General features: G+C 39.2%; 1 protein-coding gene across 3 annotated transcripts in view; it reads right to left on the bottom strand.

Annotated features, from left to right (window-relative positions):
- PIR (pirin) overlaps positions 1 to 22288 on the bottom strand; it is a 113292-nt gene extending 91004 nt beyond the window's left edge. For 2 of the 3 annotated variants that reach the window (XM_015126979.2, XM_001116938.4), the window contains exons 1-3: positions 22136 to 22280; positions 20115 to 20262; positions 8158 to 8250 (exon numbers count right to left, since the gene is read on the bottom strand). In XM_015126979.2, the coding sequence (XP_014982465.1) occupies positions 8158 to 8250; positions 20115 to 20210 (189 nt within the window). In that variant the 5' untranslated portion in view covers positions 20211 to 20262; positions 22136 to 22280. 3 annotated transcript variants of the gene reach the window in all.
- Positions 22289 to 23317: the final 1029 nt, after the last annotated feature.

The raw sequence follows: 23317 nt of genomic DNA on the forward strand, positions 1-23317 counted from the left end.
CTTTAAATATCTGAATGGCTGGTGTGTGAAGAAGGAATTTTGAAAACATGAATGTCTTAAATAACAAATACAACTAAACATTCTAAAGGTACAAAGAGAAAAAAAGGGTGCAGTGAAAACCAATAATGTTGTCCACAACTTTCCCTTGTCACCCACTAACCTTCCCTAGAGGTCACAATATGAGTTTCTTGAGGGTCCTTTCAGAGATAATCCAGGCAAGTCCATGAATAAAGGTGTAAATGGAAACAACTCAAGTGTCCACCGGTGGATGATTGGATAACAAAATGTGGTCTATCCATACAATAGAATATCTATACAATACAACAGAATATTAGTCAGGCATATAAAAATATATATATGCTACAAAGTGAATGAACCTTGAAAACATTATGCTAAGTGAAAGAGACCAAACACAAAAGGCCACATACCATACGATTCCTTTTATATGAAATAGAATAGACAAATAAATAGAGACAGAAAGTGTGGTTCCTAGGAGCTGGAGGAAGGAAGAATGAGAAAAGACTGATAATGAGTTCAGGTTTACTTTCTGGGCAGATGAAAGTGTTCTGGAATCAGCAGTGATGGTTGTACAATCCTATAAATATAATATAAACCACTACTTTTTAAAAAGCTTTGTAAATACATATTTGTACCGGTTATGATGTGTTCATTTTCTCTCTAAACACCATCTTCTTTGGGTACTATAACATGTATTTTGCAATTTTATTTGATTTGCATCAGGGTAGTCTGTAGAAATAATCATTTATTATAATAATCCATCTTCCCCACAATAAACTTGGTAATAAGTCATTTAAAAAAGAAAAAAGGCATAGTTTTTGCTTTTTATATAAATGCTACACTATGCCACAAGAATTCTGCACCTTGCCTCTGTCACTTTCCAAATATCATCAAGATTGCTCTATATTAGGACTATCAAGCCATGTCATTCTCCTTAATGACTGTAAGCCATGCTATTGGACACATGTATTTAAACTACTGGTTCTCAGCCAGAGGTGATTTTGCCCTCTCTCACACCCCCAGAGGACAGTTGACAATGTCTGGAGACTTTTTTTTATTGTCACAACTGGGTGTAGGCAGATGTAATTGGCACCGAGTGGGTAGAAGCCAAGGACGCTGCTAAACATCCTGCAATGCATGGAACAGCCCCCCATAGCAAAGAATTATGCACCCAAAAAGTCACTAGTTGTGCTGGTTAAGAAAAAACAATCTAAACAGTTTATGATTGATGAATATTTAAATTGGCTACAATATTTGTCTTTATAGATAATGCTGCATAACATTCCATCTTTCAAATATATAATAATTTTCTTGTAGATAATTTCTAGATATGTAATTATTCCTCTACTATTTTGAATAATTCATTTTTTATTTTGTATTTATTTATTTTTGAGACAGAGTCTTGCTTGTTGCCCAGGGTGGAGTGCAATGGCGCAATCTCAGCTCACTGCAACCTCCACCTCCCGGGTTCAAACGATTCTCCTGCCTCAGCCTCCCAAGTAACTGGGATTACAGGCGCCTGCCACCACGCCCAGCTAATTTTTGTATTTTTAGTAGACACGGGGTTTCACTATGTTGGCCAGGCTGGTCTCGAACTCCTGACCTCATGATCCGCCCACCTCGGCCTCCCAAAGTGCTGGGATTACAGGCGTGAGCCACCGTGCCCAGCCTCTCTTTTTTATATTTTAAAAATTGTACTAGAATAAACATTTGTTAATAAGCCTTTCTTCTTACTTTGGATTTTTCCCAGAAATAGATTAATAGAAGTAGGATTACTGGGTTAAAGGAGAATGACTTTTTTCTAGGGAATTATATTGGGTTCTTACGGCCATTATGAGTACGATGCTTTCCCCTGTTAAAAGAAAACTTTGGACAAATTAAATTTAACAGAGTTTAATGGACCAAGAAAAATAAATGATTAGCAGATCTGGCAGCCCCCAGAATCACAGCAGATTCAGAGAGACTCCAGGGATGCCACGTGGTCAGAACAAATGTATAGACAACAAAAGGAAAGTGACGTACAGAAATCGGAAGTGAGGTACAGAAACAGCTGGATTGGTTTAAACAAGCGTTTGCCTTGTTTGAACACTCAGCAGTATATGAGTGGTTGAAGTATGGCTGCTGGGATCAGCCAAGACCCAGCTATTGTTACAGGCACATACTCTTAAGTTAGGTTTTCAATCTTGTCTACCTATTAACTTAGGTTACGGTGCCTCCACAAGGACTCAAATATAGAAATACAGAGTCCTTCTCAGGTCATATTTAGTTCGTTTTAACACCCCCCCCCCATTACATCTGATTATTGCTTTTAAGCAGGAGAATTATTGATTTTTACATACTTATTTTATATCCAGCCATTTACTAATAGGTTTTGGTTGACATTCTTAGTACAGTGGTGCCAAGGGGTGTCTTGAGAGTAGCTTCCTTCTTTTTTTTTTTCAGACGGAGTCTCGCTCTGCCGCCCGGGCTGGAGTGCAGTGGCCGGATCTCAGCTCACTGCAAGCTCCGCCTCCCGGGTTCCCGCCATTCTCCTGCCTCAGCCTCCCGAGTAGCTGGGACTACAGGCGCCCGCCACCTCGCCCAGCTAATTTTTTGTATATTTAGTGGGGTGGGGGGGGGGTCTCACCGTGTTAGGTAGGATGGTCTCGATCTCCTGACCTCGTGATCCGCCCGCCTCGGTCTCCCAAAGTGTTGGGATTACAGGCGTGAGCCACCGTGCCCAGCCAGCTTCCTTCTTATATCTGTTACCTTCACTGTCAAATCATGCCAAATGAATATATATGCTAAGATTTGTGTGCTTCGCTGTAATCACAACTTCAGGGCAAATCCTGAGCCTTCCTTCCTCCTCCAACCATATCACCAACCAAAACCACAGTAAGCCACTGTGAGTTTTATTATTATTTTATTACCTACAAATAATTTTTCTCCTCCTTTCCAACACTGTAACTCTTACTTATTAACAGCTTCAGAGTTTCCAGAACAATATTAAACTGTGATGGTACTGGTAGACAGTCTTGTCTTCTTTTTCATATTAATAGGAATATAATATCTCAGTGTTAAATATAACAAAAGATGCTCCCTGAACAATAGTCTTTATGATATTGAAAAAGTATCCTTCCCCAGTTTTCCAAAATGGATGTTGAATTTAATCAAGTCTTTTTTTTCAGCCTTGATGGTAGAGTTTGCTTTTGAAAGTGGTGCACAGCAAGCTAGAAAAAAAACAGGCTATGTGGGAGGGGGGAGGTTTGAATCCGGTCATAAGTTTTCGGTGTGAATCATCAGGACCTTTCCCTTCCTCTCCTGGGTATTGTTCAGGCATTGCATGCAAACACTGTCGGCTACCAACCAGTAAATATGAGCGTGGCTTTTCTGATGGGCACACCCTTGGAAACAAGGTGGTTCTGTTCTTGTGAACAAAATCAAAGAACTTGCTGAGGCTTGTAGTGAAAACACTTTAAAAACACTTCTCAGCCTAATTGAGAACCCAGTAGACAAGGTCATCCTAAAATATCCCTGAAAAGCAGGCAGGATGGTTTTCTCCTGATCGTTCTTAAGCTTAATTAAACAGGAGTGACCAATCATCTCAGTTTGCTAAGGAATGAGAGGTTCCTGGGGACAGGAGCCTTTCAGTGCTAAAACCTGAAAACTCCAGAGGCTATCATTTAAGGATGATTTTAAAAGGCACAAGACATGTTTCTTCCTAGTGTAGGTGAGAGGTTCATCAACGGAGTCTGATCTGTAAGTACCTCCTTTTTCGAGCTAAACTTTAGCAGGACTTTCCCATGTCTCTGATTGTTCTTTGTTTCTGATAACTAAAGTTGCCCTAAACAAATCACAGTATCAGGCCTGACCAGAAACAGGGTAAATGCAAAACTATTTCACCCTTTACCACTCAGGCCTTTTGAAAAACAATCCTCCCCAGAAAACAAACTCCTGGTAGGAAAAACTGAATGCATTTCTCCTTTTGTCTTGTGACCACCAGCTGTGCTTCTTCCCTACAGTATGCCTTCTCAATTTTCAGGCAAATTTTTAATAAAAAATATATAGCTATTCAAACCTAAAAGTTAAGTTTAAAAATGGATTAGCCATTAACTCAGTAAAATTGGGGTCTCTCTCTTACTTATAGAATCGTATTTCTGACTTGGAAGATCTAGGCCAGCATTTCTCAAATTGTAATGTGTATATCAATCATTTGATGATGTAGGAATGTAGATTCTGACTCAGAGCTCTGAAGTGGAGACTGAGGCTACAAATGATAACACTGCCGGTTCACGGGTCACACCTGAGATAATGAGAATTTTATAGAATAATATTTTCCACATTTCTTCAATCAGTTAAAATAAATGTGAGTGTGCGCTCAAAATATGTATATTAGTTACATTTTATACTCATGTGTTAGTAAAATTTCTTTTTTATTAAAAAATAAATAAATGTGAGCTCCAGCACATCACTAACTATTTTGAGGACCTTGATCCTGACAACACATCAAGTATGTGACCATTCAGTACACGCTTATGTTGCTGCAGTGCATGCTTATATTAGTTACTCTATCTTTGCATAACTAGTTGTTACAAAGTTCTTCCTTCTATTTTGTATCTATGCTTTGTATTCAAAAGTTTACCTTTGGAGGCATACAAAACAAGCCCAATCCCTCAAACACTATTGCAATTCCTGTCACTGAAAATGATCTGACTTCCTTAATATGTGAAGAGCTTCTATAAAATAATGAAAAGAATACCAGCAACCCGGCAGGAAAAAAAAAAAAGCCAAGAATATTAAATATATATGGTGAATGAATGTTTTACAATGAAAAGAAAATCAACCTCGCTCAAATAAGAGATCGAAGAAATGTGGAAAATACTATTCTATAAATTAAAACTATCATAAAGCATGATTTTTCACTTGTAAAAATGGCAAAGGTAAGAAAAGTCAAATAAATACATTTATGTTGGTGATGTTGAGGGAAAACAGGAACCTTCAGAACACAGCACTGTGGTAATATCAGTTGGTACAACCATCATGGCAGATGCTTAATGAGGCCATTAAAATTGTTTTTTAAATAATATTTGTAAATGCTTATTGTATAATACTAAGCTAACAAAAAGATGCAAAACATAAATAGCGTGGTACCAGAAAAAAAGTACTGAACGAAAATATATCAAAATAAAAACAATAGCTATTTCTGGATGGTGCGCTAACATCACAGGTGATCCTAAATTTGTTCTTTATCCTAGTCAGCATTTGCAAAATTTACAAGCCTGCATAATTTAGAAAATGCTCCAGGGAGGTGATGAGAGACTACAAGTGGGCCTGGCTTTAAATTTCAGACTTTTAAAGCTCACATTAAGAGATAATGGCTTACCACTTGAGTCTCTGGCTTACCTACACTCCTGGGGAAAACTGATACAGTTGATTCTCATCATTTTTTACAGAAAAATGTTCTACATAGTTGCCATGATCACTGAATTAGAGAACACTAGACCATTGCTCCTAGGATAAATACAGGATTGTGTTCCTTCAAGCCTCTGGTCACAATATTTTGCTCAGTTGATCAATACATGACTTTGTTTTATGTGTCTTTCTCTTTAAAGCCACCTTATTTAACAGATATTGTTGATTAATTAACACTGAACTCTAGGCCAACAGTGTTACAACTCATACCTGAATAAAGTTTATCTAATACACATATTTTCTCTGTAAGGCACATCTCAGTCTCCTTACATTTAGGAACACTAGACAGCATTAGTGCATTGTGTGTGGGAGCCATTTTAAACAGTGAAATTACCCACACAAAGCACAAAAGTGTGGAAAAAGTGGCACTAAGCATACTGTGAAAGGACACTTTCTTGTAAAACAAGAAAAAAAGAGCATTGCTTCATTCAGCCTCAGCTGGGAACGTGTGCAGCGGGCAGCTCAAATTTTTGCCACTTTCACATGTCCACGAATTACCACAAAAGCACCACAAGTACTGATTTGGGGGTTACCAATACATTTTAGCAAGTAAATGAACTGACAAATAATTACAGTTACAGTTTTAAGGAAAATTCTTAATCAAAAGAGCCAAACACCAATATTCTACAGCTACACTCCTTCAGGGAGTTGCTTAAAGCTGAGTACCTTATAATTTATAAAGCATTCCCCCCCAGAAAGCATTTTGCATAATGGAAATGAAAGTAATCTATTTAATCATTCATTTTATTTAATATATTCATTGTCGGCCGGGCGCAGTGGCTCACACCTTAATCCCAGCACTTTGGGAGGCCGAGGTGGGCGGATCACAAGGTCAGGAGATTGAGACCATCCTACCTAACACGGTGAGACCTCGTCTCTACTAAAAATACAAAAAAAATTAGCCAGGCGTGGTGGTGGGTGCCTGTAGTCCCAGCTACTCGGGAGGCTGAGGCAGGAGAATGGCCTGAACCCAGGAGGCAGAGCTTGCAGTGAGCTGAGATCGCGCCACTGCGCTCCAACCTGGGCAATGGAGCGAGACTCCATCTCAAATATATATTCATTGTCTTCAACTTTTTATTATTCACTTAAATTCAGCTGGTAGTTACTGAGTATCTCCACATAGAGAACACAGAGAATGATTTCATGGTCCTCTTGGGTATGTGAGGGGAGGTTGAGGCAATCCCTAATTCTAATGCAAGACAGAGAGTATACAATCAAGGTCATCAAAAAGGCATAATGTGCATGAGACTGGTAAAAATATAATGCGATGAGGACCAAATGAAGGAGAAAGTGCATCCTCTTGGGATTGTCTGCAAAACTTGATGGAGATGGTGATATCCGAAAAGACCTTGAAGGATTAGTAAGGTGGTAAGTGGAGCTATGGGATGGAGTGAACAAGAAGCAGCTCGAGCAGGAGCACAGAGTGGAGACATTTTCCAGGAACAGAGTCAGAATCCAGCATGAGTGTAGGGTAGGTGAAAGGAATGGCTTCCATTACTGCTGCAAAGCAAGCCACAGCGCCTTCAACATGTTAGCAGAGAAGGGAACTGGAAGGCGAATGGCTAAATGAGGAAGGGAAAAGAGTTCAACTACCCTGATCCTACTTCCAGAAACTTCTTGCTTCATTATCCTTTTACACTGTGGTGGTGCCCTCTTTCCCAAACATCTTTAACCTCCTTAACTAGACTGCATAGGAAGCAAGCAGGGATCATGCCTCACCCTTCTTTAGCCTCCCTCCATCTGCCTTCTGCCCACACTTTCCCAACACTCAACACACCCTAACATACAAAAGATCACCCTACACCAACGCCTGCATATCACTAGCCTTCAATAAATATTTACTCATTCACTAATTGGCTTTACAAACACACTGAGCCTTTAACAAGCCCTGGTCTCTTCCCTAGGAATACAGGTTGTTCTCGTGAGTAGATGGCTAAACATTGTAACTAGGAAGTAACTATCCCTGAGCTTCCACAGAATATATGTGTGTGGACAATGAGAATCTTTGAAAGTGCCACAATTTTATGTTACACATTTTTATTTCTGTAACTAAAACTGAACATTAAGTGTTCAGCAGAATCTCTAAATTTTGCAATTAAACTAGTAAATGTATATGTATGTCCTTAAAATCCTAATTTTTAGGCTATGTTATATTCAGGCCCCTTGATTCTATAATTCCTTAGAAGTTAGTATAAATACTCATATACTTCTTGGATTGTCTTTTGGAGTGTATAATATTACAGGAGGTTACACACATCTGAACATTCTTGTGTAGAAACAAGATAGAAACAGGTTTTTTCTTTTTCTTTCTTTTTTTTTTTTGTAAGACAAGGCCTCACTCTGTTGCCCAGACTGCCGGGCAGTGGCATGATTAGAAACAGGTTTTCTATATAAAAGTATTTTAATCACAAATAGTTTATTCTATCCCCAATACATTATTTTAATTATAAAAATATTTTAATAAGCCAATTTATTAACTGCTCAAATAGGAATGTTTTTGGTGGCATAAATTCAAAGAATTCTAAAAACAGTAAATATTTAAATTTGAGTATATCTTATGTAAAATAGCCTGCAACTTATAAATGAATTTTTAGCCTATTATTTATTGCTTTTAAAATTGAATTTTCTATTAGAAGAAAGAGGCATGTTTCAAAATACACACTTCTGCAATCAAATTATTGTACTTACTGTTTCAAAACCTCGATGTGGATGATCAGGAAATCCTCCTGGTCTACCTCCTTTAAATTCATCAAACAGTAAAAATGGATCCAGATTTTTTAACTGAAATAAAAGCAAAATTTGCAGATTAGGTATGTCTTTTAAGCCATACTACCAAGAGCTACATTTATGAACAGATCTAGCAAGCCTCACTGAAAACTACATAGCCAATGAGCAACTTTTTACAATGAAAATTGCTTTCAGGAAGAACTTTTTTTTTTTTTTTTTTTTTTTGAGACGGAGTCTCGCTCTGTCGCCCAGGCTGGAGTGCAGTGGCCGGATCTCAGCTCACTGCAAGCTCCGCCTCCAGGGTTTACACCATTCTCCTGCCTCAGCCTCGCAAGTAGCTGGGACTACAGGCGCCCGCCACCTCGCCTAGCTAGTTTTTTTGTATTTTTTAGTAGAGACGGGGTTTCACTGTGTTAGCCAGGATGGTCTCAATCTCCTGACCTCGTGATCTGCCCGTCCCGGCCTCCCAAAGTGCTGGGATTACAGGCTTGAGCCACCGCACCCGGCCAGGAAGAACTTCTTATACACACTGATATGGTTTGGTTTCGTGTCCCCACCCAAATCTCGTCTTGTAGCTCCCATGATTCCCATGTGTTGTGGGAGCAACTCAGTGGGAGATGACTGAAACATGGGGATGGGTCTTTCCTGTTCTGTTCTTGTGATAGTGAATGGGTCTCACAGGATCTGATGGTTTTAAAAATGGGAGTTTCTCGGCACAAGCTCTCTTTTTTTGCCTGCTGCCATCCGTGTAAGATGTGACTTGCTCCTCCTTGCCTTCCACCATGAATGTGAGGCCTCCCCAGCCACGTGGAGCTGTTTGAGTCCAGTTAAACCTCTTTCTTTTGTAAATTGCCCAGTTTCAGGTATGTCTTTATCAGCAGCATGAAAACGGACTAATACACACACATACACACAAGGATTCACAGATTGTGTTAGAGAGTTGACATTTCATGAGAAGCGCAAAAAGGGACAAACATTTCATAATCATCTAAGATATAAATAGTCAAGTATAAACAAGATGTATTCTGTATCCTAAACAGATTCATAATCTTACAGGGGAACAGACTAGAAAATCAATTATTGCAACAAGGTAATAAATGCTTTGGAGGAAGACAATTTTACAAATATGACAGTGGGATGGGATCAGAGAAGGTCAGAAAACTCAGGAATATGACACTTAATCTCTGTCTTGAAGTACATGGTTGAGTTAATCAAGTAGATGGGAGAAAAGGAGAAGGAAAGATATTCCAGGTAGAAAAGCAGAAAATCAGCTTGGCATGCTTAAAGAGCTAAGGGAAACTAATCTGTTGGGGCAAAAGATGCATATGGAATTATGAGATACATGGGCAGATGATGGAGGAGAAATCCTAAAGGAGTTTGGATTTTATCCTGAAGGTGATGGGAGTTTTCATCAGAGTTTGATATGATCAGATTTAGAAGGATCACTCTATGGAAGATGGCTTGGTAAAGGAAGACAGGAAACAAAGAATATCTAGAAGTTTATCTCAAATAGTCTGAGCAAAGGCAAAGGCCAGAACTAAGGCAATGGCAGTAGTGATGGAGAGTGGTTGAGTGACTGGGTAGATATTTATGAGACAAAAAGGAAGAGCATTAACTGACTCCCAAATTTTTAACTATGGTGTCTGGGAAGATGGTAGGGCCATTCAGCACTTAAAGAACATAATGGAAGAAGCTACCTTGAAATAGCTATGGTGACTTCATTTTAAGTCACACTGAATTTGATATATCCATATAAATGTTATCTGTATAAATAGAACTATTAATATTGAGTGCACATTATATTATGCAAAGGCTAGCAGGCAACTAAAGATCAATCTCAAGCTCAAATGAGAGGTAGAAACATATCTGGCTGTCATCCATATGTTTGTTATTGTCTTGCTTATTCTTGACCACGTTATTTTGCATAAATTTTAGAAAATTTATCAAATTCTATGAAGAAAAATTTTGAACATTTGATTGGAATTGGTTTTAATCTATCGATCAATTTGTGAAGAACTGACATTTATATAATATTGAGTTTTCCTCAATAGAACCATGGTTATCCCCATTTATTTAGGTCTTTAAACATATTTCAATAAGGATTTGCAATTTTCTCCATAAAGGTCTTACATATATTTAAAAATTATTTTTCTAGCTAACTTGTATTTTTAATGGAATTCTACTGCAAGCATCATTTGCACATTATATTTTGAACAGTTTGCTGCTGGAAATTAGAAACGTGCTAGGCGATTTTTGAACCCTGCCTCTTATTAATTTTAATGATTCATCTGTAGTTTCTTTTGGGTTTTCTTTTTTGATGTTCATATCACCAGTGTATTTATCAATAAACTTTTGCTTAATAGTTCACAAAAAAATTTTTGTCTTGCATTGGATTAAAGCCGTGGCAGACTGCAATTTCTCTGGGCTTCTATGGGCCTGGCTGGTCTTGACATGTCTTCTCACTCTGGGACTCAGGCTGAAACAGTGGCCCCTATGAAGGGCATTATGTTCTCACAGCCAAGGGCAGGAGTAAAAAGCAAGTCAGGTCAACCATTCACAATCACATTAATACATTCCATTGGTCAAAGCATGTGACATGGCCAAGCCCAAAGTCAGGGAGAAGGGCACTTAATCCCTCCCTATGTGTCTCATGGATAATGTACCTAAAAATGGATGTGGGTGTAAAATCCTATTATAGAGAAGGAGTGAATATTTGGTAGTAATATTTCAACCAACGCTCATTAGCAAATAAGAAGGGATTTTTTTTTCATTTTCAATCCTTATATTTTCTATTTCTTTTCCTTGCATTTTTACAAGTGAGCATCTCTATAACAGTCTTGAGTAGAAATGGTGGTGGTAGACATCCTTGTCTTCTCCCTGATTTTACATAGATTGCTTTATAAACTTTTATTGGTAATCTGGTTGTTTAATGCAGGTGTTTTATAAATTCCCTTCATAAGGTTAAAGAGTTTCCCTTGTACTTCTAGTTTACCAAGTTGTTGTTTTTTTTAAACATGAATGGATGTTGAATTCTGTTGAATGCCTTTTCCACACTATTGAGACACTTATATGATTTTTTTCTCCTTTAACCTCTTAATTTTAATAAAATATAAAAATAGACTTTCTAACATTAAACCAAATTTGCTCTCTTCAGATAATCCAAACTTGATCATGATATATTGTCTTTTAATACATTGTTGTATTTGGTTGGTTAATTTTCTATGATTCTTGCAAACATTTTCATAAATATGATGTAGTTATTCTTTCATTAGCTGTCCTTGTCTGGTCCCAATAGCAAGGCAATATCAGCTTCATGAAGTGATTTGAGGAGCACTTCCTTAGATTTCATCCCCTGGAGAGTTTGTGCATTATTAGAATTACTTACACCTTAAATATTTTGTAAAATTTGTCTGTAAAATCTTCTGGTCCTGTTGTCTTTGTTATAAACTTTTAAAATATTCATTCGATTACCATTATGGCTATGAAACTTCAGATTTTCCATTTTTTCTTTCTTTCTTATTGTTTTTATACTCTGAGTTTCACCAACCTCTTGGCAGCTCAGCTAATTAATTTTTAAGTTATTTATTTCAGGATGTCTACTCTGTCATACTACTAGAAATGAAAGTATGAAACTGTCTCTGGTTTTATCTTTCTTATTTTAACTTTCTATGAAAAAACATGCACACTCATATACATAACATATATTATATATTATATATAATTATATATCATATATATCATACATTATATATAATTATATATAATAATATATAATATAATAATATATAATTATATATAATAATATATAATATAATAATATATATAATTATATATAATAATATATTATTTTTAAATAATATAATATTTTTAAAATAATATAAAATATATTTATATTATATATAATATATAAATTCAACAAGCTACTGCAAGTTTTTTAACCTAACCAATTCTCAATTTCTTCATTTGAAAATGTGGACTGCAACCCATATAAAGCTGGGGCACTTTGTAGCCTGTCTCAACCTGGTGTTTCATCCAGTCCAATATTTTAAAGTAATTGAAAATAAATTCAAATTGTTTATTGAATCCTCTCAAAAACACCAAAAGAGGCTTCAATTTAAATATATGTTTAAATTCCCTCTTACCCCTCTCCATGTATACATCTGTCTCCCATGATTCCATTTTTTGTCACTCTAACTCTTCAAATCACTTCAAACCATCTGCAGACACCTCTTTCCTTTTCTCCTTCTCTCACCTTCTGTATTTACTCTTTTCTCTTCCACTAGTAAGTCTCTGCCCTTTCCAGTGAAAATCAACCAAGCAAATTTGTTTCCTTTCAGTCTTGTCATTCATTATTCCACATCGGCTTATTAAAAGTCCAGGAACAGAAACGGGATTGGTAGGAGGAGAGGTTGAGAATTCTCATACCTTATTATACATTGCTTTCTCCTCACATGATAATATATACCTTGGAAGATTATAAGGATTGAAAACAATGAATGTAGCACACCTGGTCTGTGCCCAAAGCACTGTAGGTTCTACATAGATGGGTAGAATCTGTTATACTGCACCAGTCCTATAAATATCACAGCCATCACTTCCCCAGGTACAAACAAAGTGTTTGGAGCTCTAAGATAACTTTTAAATTCTATGTTGTTGTGGTTCTATTAAAATATGAGTAAAGACGAGATAAAGAAATACTTATTGCTTCTTTGTATCAAAAAGTTTAAATGAGTAAATATGCCCTGCTGTCAAATAAACTGTGAAGAACAAGAGGTTCTCTCTTTTTAGTCCTACCCTTATCACCATCCACCACCCACAGAACAGTAGTTATTCATTGTTATCAAGAACTTGGAGCACTGCTGTAATGAATATCTAAAACTGGAAGTAGCCTTGGAACTGCTTAAACTTTATAGTGGCTAGAAGTCTTGAAGTCATGCTAGCAAAAGCCTACATTGCTGTGAATGAACCATTAAAAGCAATTCTGGTGAGGGCCCAGAAAGAAAAGAAGAGGGCTCTAGAAAGAGTCTCAATTTTCTTTTCTTTTCTTTTTTTCTTTTTCTTTTCTTTTTCTTTTTTTTTTTTTTTTTTTGAGACAGGGTCTCATTGTGTTGCCCGTGTTGGAGTGTGGTGGCATGATCTCGACTCACTGCAACCTCCGTTTCCTGGGCTCAAGCAATGCGCCCGCCTCAGCGCCCCAAGTAGCTGGGACTACAGGTGCCAGCCAACATGCCCAGCTAATTTTTGTATTTTTTGTAGAGACGAGGTTTCACCATGTTGCCCAGGCTAGTCTCAAACTCCTGAGCTCAAGTGATCCACCCACCTCGGCCTCCCAAAGTGGTAGGATTACAGGCATGAGCCACTGTGCCCAGCCTCAATCTTCTTAAAGAATATCTAAGTAATCCTGAATAGATTGTTGGTAGAAATATGGACAGTAAAGGCCATTCTGATGAGATCTTAGACAGAAATATGTTATTGAAAACTGAAGGGAAGATTACCCTTGTTATAAAGTGGCAAAATGACTTGACTGATCTGTGTTCATATCCTAGTGTTTTGTGGAAGGTAGAACCTGTAAGCAATGAAATTGGATGTTTAGCTGATGCTGTTTGTGCACAAAGCGTTGAGGGACCGGGTTACTCTTGATGGCATATAGAAAAATGCAAGAAGAGAGAAATAATTTAAAGGCAGAACTGTTAATCAAAAGAGAAGCAGAACTTAAAGATTTGGAAAAATTTTCAGCCTACCCATATTATAAAGAATGAGAAACATGTTCAGGAGAAAATACCAAGGGTGTGGCCAAATGACCATTTCACCATTTAATAAGGAGCTTTGTCAGACATCAAAACAGAAACCAGGACCTATTGTTCAAGACAATGGACAATTTCAGTGCCAATTTTCTGTCTTAGTCTGTTTGAGTTGCTATAACATAATACTATAAACTGGTTGGATTATAAACAACTGAGATTTATTTCCCACAGTTCTGGAGGCTAAGAAGTCCAAGATAAAAGCACCAACAAATTTGGTGTCTGGTGAGGGGCCAACTTTCTGGTTCAGACAGAGTGCCTTCTAGCTGTGTCCCCACATGGCGGAAGGAGCCAGCTCGCTCTCTGGGGTCTCATTTATAAGGGCATTAATCCCATTCCTGAGGGTTCTGCCCTCATGACCTAACACCTCCCAGAGGCCTCCCCTCCTAATACCGTCATATTGGGTGTTAGGTTTGGAGTGGGGAAGACACATAGATTCAGACCGAATCAGTACTATTTGTCATATTTATTGCCCATTTGATCCTTCTGGTCAGCAATCGATGAAATATGAACACACATAGGAAGAAAGCCAGCACAAGAAAGAGACTGAAGAAGTTAGGGGGCTGATTGAGGTAAGAGTCAGAGGGATGAATTGATTATCTTGCCAGAAAATTGGAGATATGTGTAAGACACACTTTCCCTCAAAAAAGTAAGAATATCTTGCATTAGACTGTCGTACTAAAGTGTTATTTGCAGTACTGGGTATTAGTCCTCGTCAAACTTCCTCACATTCTCTAAACATTTAGCACGGATTCAATAGCATGTAAAATAAACGTGTTATCTGTAGACAAGACCTAATTTATAAAACTCCGATTTTCTAAAATGTTTTCACTAAGTCCCCAATTCATTCACATCTTTCTCTCTCTACATATCAAATTGACAATCTTTTAATGTTTTTGAATCACATGAGAATTTCTTTTCATTCAAATAGTTCTAAGTCCTTTAGCTGCTGAATTCAAGTGGCAGCTTCCAATCTACCTCTTTTAGTCTCGTAAGGCCAATCAGGCCGGGCGCGGTGGCTCATGCCTATAATCCCAGCACTTTGGGAGGCCGAGGCAGATGGATCGCTTGAGACTGTGAGTTTGAGACCAGCCTGGCCAACATAGTGAAGCCCTGTCTCTACTAAAAATACAAAAATTAGCCAGGCGTGGTGGCTAAGGCACTAGAATCGCTTGAACCCAGGAGGCAGAGGTTACAGTGAGCCAAGGGAGACACAGTAAGACTCTGTCTCAAAAAAAAAGAGAGAAGGTCAATCAAAACTTGCGGCCACCACCCTCAGGTATGTGGTACTCCCATAATAAAGCCTGGCATTTTATTTACATCAGGAAGCACTGGAAGTAACTACCAAGAATAATAGTTCCTTGAGGATGGGGACGATGCTATGCTTTTTTACGATGCTCCACTGAACTTACAATAATTCTGTGTACATAAAAGGTATGCTACAATATACTGAGTGGTACTTGTGTTAGGTCCATGGCCTCTCTTGTAGCTAGTTGTGTCCATATGATTGAATCTAGCTACAATGTAGAAGTTGCAGGGTGGAACTTTTAGGAAAATTCCTTATAAGAGGAGGATGGACAGCAGATGAGTATCATTTTGCCCTTCCCCTCTTCCTCCTTCTGTAACAGAGGGTAAATGGTTGCCATTTCCCTAACAGCTGTCTTGGACTATAAGATGATGCACTAAGAATGTACTAAGAATTATGACCTAAGATAGAATGAACACAGATCCCTGATAAGAGTGGAAGACCACCCTGGAGTGCCTATTTTGGCACTTTACAAAAGAGAAACAAACAAAGTTACTTATGTACATCATTGTTTTTGGAGGATGCTTTCTGTTACACACAGTTGAACCTAATCCTAACTGATATAAGGGCAATAATGCCTGTGGTAGTAGCCAAGAATCAGGAGATTCTAGGTCAGCCTGTGTCAAGACAATATGGCAGCAGCTGAAGTAACAGGCTCCTCAAGATAGACTCCAACACCTCCGGCTACCTTCTGGGTACTTGGCCTCCAGACTGGAACCTGGGGATAACAATGAGAAGGCAGAAGGAAACCGCAGCACATATCCCAGACTGAGATCTAGATATAGCCTCGAATGGACTTGAGCTGTGACGCTATGGCCCACTTCCTTGACTCAATATCTAGAGACCTTGATAATGAAAAGCACCTTCTACAGAGGCTAAATCAGTGAAGACCAAGATTCGTAAAGGCTATTTGATGATATTAAGGGATTTTTAAAATTTTTGTAAAGTGTGATAATGAGATTGTAGTGTTTTTTTTTTCAAGTTATCTTTTAGAGATACAAATTGAAATATTTATAAATGAAATAAAATAATGGCTGGAGTTCTTTTCAAAATACTTTGAGGGGAGAAAGGGATGATAATATAGATGAAATAAGATTGCCATGAGTTGATCATTGTGGGTGCAAGGAACATGGAGATTCATCATACTATTTCTCCACTTTTCTATGATGATTGAAATTCTTCATTAACAAAATAAAAATAAGAGTGACCCACGGAGAATCACATTCCACCGAGGAGTGTCTGGTAGCAGGAGTGGGCATAGAGGCAAGTGCAGATGAGTAGTGGATTTCCCTCCTGCTGGGAGCACAGAGGAACCACTCCCTAGCACCTATGCTACTCAGCCATTCAAATTCCAATCTGGCTAGCCAGGCCCATGTATAACTGTGATGAAGGGTGTGGGCCAGCACAACTCCATCTCTTCCTTGTTGTTAAATCACAGAAAGGCTCAGTGAGAGCACTGTAAATTCCTCTTCTATCTCCACATTTGCAGTCAAAGGAGTCAAAACACTTGCGGCTGTGAATATTGAGCACTGTTGTAGATACTAAGCTAAAATAGCTCTGGGTCCAAAGTTTATGACATATTTCTTTAGAGACAGAAGCTTTGGTGCAGAGTTTGAAAAATAACCTGTTGGTCGGGTGCTGTGGCTCATGCCTGTAATCCCAGCATTTTGGGAGGCCGAAGTGGGTGGATCACCTGAAGTTGGGCGTTTGAGACCAGCCTGACCAACATGGAGAAACCCCGTCTCTACTAACAATACAAAATTAGCTGGGCGTGGTGGCGCATGCCTGTAATCCCAGCGACTCGGGAGGCTGAGGCAGGAGAATGGCTTGAACCAGGGAGGCGGAGGCTGCGGTGAGCTGAGATCACGCCATTGCATTCCAGCCTGGGCAACAAGAGTGAAACTCCATCTCAAAAAAAAAAAAAAAAAAGAAAAGAAAAGAAAAGAAAAAAAAACCGAAAGAAAGAAAAGTAACCTCTTGATGTTACACAGATGCTTTCATTCTCTGCTGATGGGAGGGTTAGCGAGTCTACCTTTCTGGCAAGTTGGTAGTATGTAGAGTGCAAAAATAATATGGCAGCAATCTAAATGGTCAAAAATAGATTCACGAGTAAGAGAATAATGCTATGCTTATACACAGGAAAAGGCATAACTATTAAAATGATGTTTATGAGGAATTTATAATAACATAGGAAGTCCTTACACTACCATTGTTAAATAAAAAAACATTGGAACACAAAATTGTTTATTCTATATAATCCCATGATGTAAAATATACAATTATATGGAAACAAACAAAAAGACCCTTTGTCTCAATAGTAATTAAACCAGGCTGATGGGATTAGGAATGATTCCTATCCATGTATTTTTCCTTAAGGTAGAGTCATTCCTGGGGTACAGGAGACCTGAATCAGTAAAATATGGGGATATTTAAAGCATAAGTTATCAGCCATGGACTCTTACCTGGCACCAATGATAGAACTCAGAAGGGCTGTAAACTTGGACTGCTAAAAAATTACACCTTTATTGTCACTAACCTCTACTAATTTTTTTTCTGTTTTTTTTTTATTGTGGTAAAATATACATAACATAAAATTTAGCATTTTAACCATTTCAAGAGTACAGTTTTGTGGCATTAAATATATTTACATTGTGCAACCATCACTGTCATCTCCAGACTGAAATTTAACTTCAATTATGAATGTAGTCAATGCACCACAGTAAATTACCAGTACCTGTGACTTTGTCACCAATTGAAATCAAAGTTATTTTCATATCACATTACAGTTGTTCGTAGATATATCAAAATATTGTTCATGTTCTTCACAGCTTTGAAATTCAGGAGTTACTAGAACTGCCACCAAATGTTTTTTAAATTGTTCCTAACCATGTTTCAGTATAAAAGTTTTCCTTGGTAATCATATGTATTTTCTTTTAGTAATTCTATGTATTTTATGTATTTTAAAACATTGCTTTCAGAAGAAATTAATAGGTTTCATCAAACTGCCAAAGGTTTCATCAAACTGCCAAAGGGATTCACAGGACAAAAACAATAAAATTCTCAGGAGATGTGTTCCTGACAGATGGACTAATTAAAGTGTTAGCTACCCTCAATATATAATAATGGCTAACTAACAGGTGTGTTTGGGGCCCCAAAATTCTTTCCAATTGTTCTGCTGGTGATGTAGCCTAGTAGAATATGATACCACCTCCATCTGCATCTCCCCAACACTCCCTGTGCATTTAGCCATTAGAATAATCTTGTTTGCAGGTAATTAGAATAATCTTGTTTTCAGAAAACTCTGTTTGATGGACCTCAAAAGACATTCAGGTGTAAATGGGAAGCTAATTGGAAAGAGAAATGGCCTGATGGGGCTGTTGGAGAGTTGTGTTGACAGTTTTTCCTCTGCCTCAGTGGCCAATCAACATTACGCTAGGTGAAATAAGCCAGGCACAGAAAGACAATTACTGCATGTTCTCACTCATATGCAAAATCTAAAAAAATCAAACTCATAGAAGCAGAGAGTAGAATGGTGGTTACCCCGGCTAGGGGATGGGAGGATATGGAAGGAGAGATGTTGGTCAAAGGATGCAAAATTTCAGTCAGGAGGAATGAGTTCAAGAGATTCATTGCACAAAATGGTGACTATAATTAATAACAATGTATACTTGAAATTGGCTAAGAGAGACTTTAAATGCTGTCATCACAAAAAAAAAGTATGTGAGGTAATGAATATGTTAATTAGCTTGATTTAGCCATCCCACAATATAGACACCTATCAAAACATCATTTTGTATATCATAAATATATACAATTTTTATTTGTCAGTTTAAAACATAACTAAAAAATATTGAACCCATCAAAAATGTAGGTCAGCACTCATTGAGGAAGGCCAGGAGTTTTTTAAAACCCTATAAATAACATTTCAGAGATCGAAAAGTTGAGAAAGTAACCCTTTTAAAGCTTAGGTTGAGCAACAAAGTAGCATTAAAATTATCAGAGTAGAATTTAAGAAGAGGGACAAACCAGTCTCACTTTTCAAAATGGAATCCATCTCTGTAACGTATTTCTTCTATTAGAAAATGTTTTGAGGATCGGATATGGTACTAGGGGCTATATTCCCTAGGCTATGACCACCATCTGATACCTTTCTGTGTATATAAGACTTATTTCCCCTACAAATCCCAAATTTCTCATATTCAAATGAAAACATTCTCTAAAGTTGAAAGACATCTACCTAATCTATAATCACCTTCTCTGAGAGCTACACCCATCTACACGTGTCCCTCACCAGAGGTCTACAAGTTGGGTCCCAGCAGTCTCTCAATGAATCTAAATCCTTGGCAACAGCAGATTGGCCAGGAGTGGAGACCTGACCTATGCTGAACCAATCAGATTCCCTCTACTGGGAATTTGGAATTGAGAATCAGAGTTACTCCCTGGTGCTTTGAAGTGTGGGCAAATAAATTTAGGGGCTGTGTGGTGGGCATGTTTGGCGATACGCATGCTGAGGCAGATAGCACGTCAGCCCAGGGTGGCACGCCCGTGTGCAGAGAAAAGCAGAGACACTTTCTGAAGCTCAGCTGCACCTTCTGCCCAAGACCTCTGTATCTCTGTATTCACATTACAGAAACCCCCTTTGGGCTGGGGCTGGTTTGCAGAGGCCCCCCGACTGCAAACTTTAAAGTTTGCACTTATGCACCCCACAGGCCAGCTCATGACTATCTTGGTCTCCTCTTCCCAAATCACCATCAACATCCCACCAGTCCCTTCTGAAAAGAAAACAAGGAGCGGCCACCCAACTAGCATACCTCGGGTCGGCCAATGCTTCTCCGGACCCTCGCTCCAACCCCTTCCGACTGCTCCCGGCTGAGCACTGAGAGAGTAACTTTCTTGGAGGACCCCATATCGGAGTCTAAAAAGAGAGTGTTCTGATGTTGAGCTGTAGAGGATGGAGGGCTAAAGGAAGGACAACAAAAAAAGAAGTCATAAAGGAGGGAACATCCAAGGACTACAAAATAAATGATATTAAATTAGATGCACAAAATAGTAGCAGCTACAATTTGTTGATGTCTTACTATGTGCAGGGCCTGGGTTAGGTGATTTAAAACAACCATAATGATGGTGAACATGTATGCATACCTACTAGGTGCCCCGTACCCCACCAATTATTTGCAATGATCTCATGTAATCCTACAGTCATCCTGTGCAAAGGTTAGCAATACAGTCATGTGCCTACCGTATAATGATATTTAGGTCAACATTACACAGTCAACAATAAATGGACTGTATGTATGACAGTAGTCCCATAAGACTATAATGGCGTATTTTTACTGTATCTTTTCTATGTTTAGGTATGTTTAGATACACAAATGCTCACCATGGTGTTGCAGTTGCCTCAGTATTCAGTACAGGAACATGCTGTATGGATTTGCAGCCTAGGAATAACAGGCTATACCACATATCCTACTACACACCTAGGTTATACCATCTAAGTTTGTCTAAGTGCACTCTAAGATGTGTGCACAATGACAAAATCACCTAACAATGCATTTCTCAGAACCTATCCCCATCATTAAGTGAAGCATGACTTTAGCAGCTCTGTTGGCCACTTACTAAAAACCTCCAATGAACACTTTTATCTTTCTTACTTCACTGAATTCTCTCGATGTCCCATCCCTTCCCCAGTGCCACTCATCTGTCAGCCTCACTGCTAGCACCCATGAGGTAGTTGCTACCAATGAGGCTGACAGATGGGAGGTTTGTGTGGCACCTTAGGGAACACGCAGAAAAACAAAGAGGTCCCTAACTCTTACCAGAACATGCTGAAGATCTTGGCATTAAAAGGGATCTTCGGGGGTCATTGAATTCAAAGACCCATCTATTCCTGAAGTTCAGGGCCAACATTTTGGGCAAGAAATCTTTCAACTTACTTATGAAGTCTTCTAGAGCATAGGCAAATCATGGACCAGCTGCTCTTGGCAATGTATCTCATATTTCCGAACTTACCTATAGCGAGTGTTTGTTATTCAAAAGTCTTTTCCTCTTGTGAGGTGTAGGTTCTAATGGACTATCCCAGAAGGAATATAATCAATCCCTTTTCCACTTCAAGTGTTTGCAGACAGTACCCCCAATCCCTTAAATCTTTTTTTCAAGTGAAATGTACCCAATTCCTTCAAGGATTCCTACTGAAAGGAAGAGAGGTGTTTTGGCAAAAAGCAGACTCTGGAACCAGACAGCCTAGGTTTGCATCTCAGCTTCACCACATACCAGCTGTGTGACCTGAGGTTCTCTGTGGCTCAGTTTTATCTGTAAAATGGAATGATAAGACTGCCTTCCCCAAAGGGGTGCAGTTAGTGCTATGAGAATGTTAGCTGCTGTTATTCAGAAGGGCTCTACTCCACAATACTCTCCACTTAGTCAAGGCCTACCCTAAAATGTATCCTCCCTGAATAGTAATCAATAAATATTTATTGGGTGATGGAATGTAGGGCGCAGAAATGAGCTTAATACTCAAAGCAGTACAGGCCGGTCATCACCTACACCAAAGCAACAAGAAAGTATCTTTATCCCCATCTAGATTATGTCTGGGTCCTTCCAGACTCCTACAATTAAATTGTATGCATGTGAACAACTGATGAAGTACTTAGATCTCAGTGCTTTGCAGAAAGAAAAGCCGTCTACCATTTTCACCAAATTCCGTAGTACAATTTAAGTATCTCTTGTTATCTCCCTTAGGAGTCCAAAGCGGGTTGGGGAAGGCAGGCTTTTGCAAACTGATCGCCAGCATTCCCTCACCTAGTGGGCCCCTGCAGGGGCCCCAGGTACTCACGCAGCGGTAGCGGCACCTGGAGCCTTAGCGGCGGCGGGGGACGCGAAGAGCCGCCGCAAGCGAGTGCAGGCAGGGCAGGTTAAGAGAGTGCGGGTCCAGTCGCCTCACCGTGACTCAGCACTTGGCGGCCGGCGGCCTAGAGGAGGCGGGAGGAGGGAGGCGGGAGTCTCTTGGTCTCTAGGGCCCTGGGGCTCCGCCCTAGGGAATGTCACTCCACTCTCGCTCCGCCCTACGCCTCTCCCAGGCCAGCTTGGCGGCCCTTTGGCCTCCCTGCCTCTCGTGCCAGGAAGAGATGCTCAATCGGGTAATTTAGGGGGCACTTGCTGTGTTCCAGGAGGAAATGTGTGGCCCGGACAGGTGCTCCGATCGGTGCTCCAATCGGTCTTGTGGGAAATCTGTTTTTAACGGGAATCTCCATGTCACCCAACCCGAGGAGCTTGGCGGCACGGATTCCAGTGCTGCCTCCACCGCTGGGAGGCACCACTTGGCAGGACCTGGGACAGGTGGCTCAGCCTGTCTGTGCCTCTGGTTCCTACTCTATAAAATGAGGATGGTGATGATAATAGTGCCAGCCTCATAGGGCTGCAATGAGAATTAAACGAGCCTGTCACATTCTAAGCACTACAGAATCGTTTGTTCCATAGATAAGTTGCCTGCTGTTTGTCAGTTAGAATTGCGGGAAAGGGAGTGCGGGGGTGGGGACGGGCAGCTATACGTCTTTATTCCTGCCTGAAGAGAAGGCACACTCTAATGGGGAGATAATGGGTTAAGAGTTTGTATGTTGTTGGAAAACAGTGGGCCGGCGTTGGAGAGTTTTCCCAGAAGAATGAGGAGCTGGCACAAGCCAGTGAGGGGATCTAGTTCATTACTAGGATTATCAACCAGTGGTACAGGCATAGCTGCAGTTTCTGTTCTCTAAACACCAGAAGGCTCATTGCCTGGTTTTGAGAAAGGAAAGACAGTGGTGTCCCTAAAATAAGGTTGGCAAACTTTGTTTGTGAAGGGCCAGATAGTAAATACTTTGACTTTGCAGGCCAGGTACATTCTCCAGTTTGCGTTTGTAGCAAGAAAGCAGCCATAGATAGCATGTAAATAAATGAATGTGGCTGTAGTTCAATAAAACTTTAGTTATGAGTACGGAAATTTAAATTCATAAAATTCATACAATTTTGAGTCCATATA

This window comes from Macaca mulatta, chromosome X, assembly GCF_049350105.2.
Source record: "Macaca mulatta isolate MMU2019108-1 chromosome X, T2T-MMU8v2.0, whole genome shotgun sequence".
NCBI classification, from domain to species: Eukaryota; Metazoa; Chordata; class Mammalia; order Primates; family Cercopithecidae; genus Macaca; species Macaca mulatta.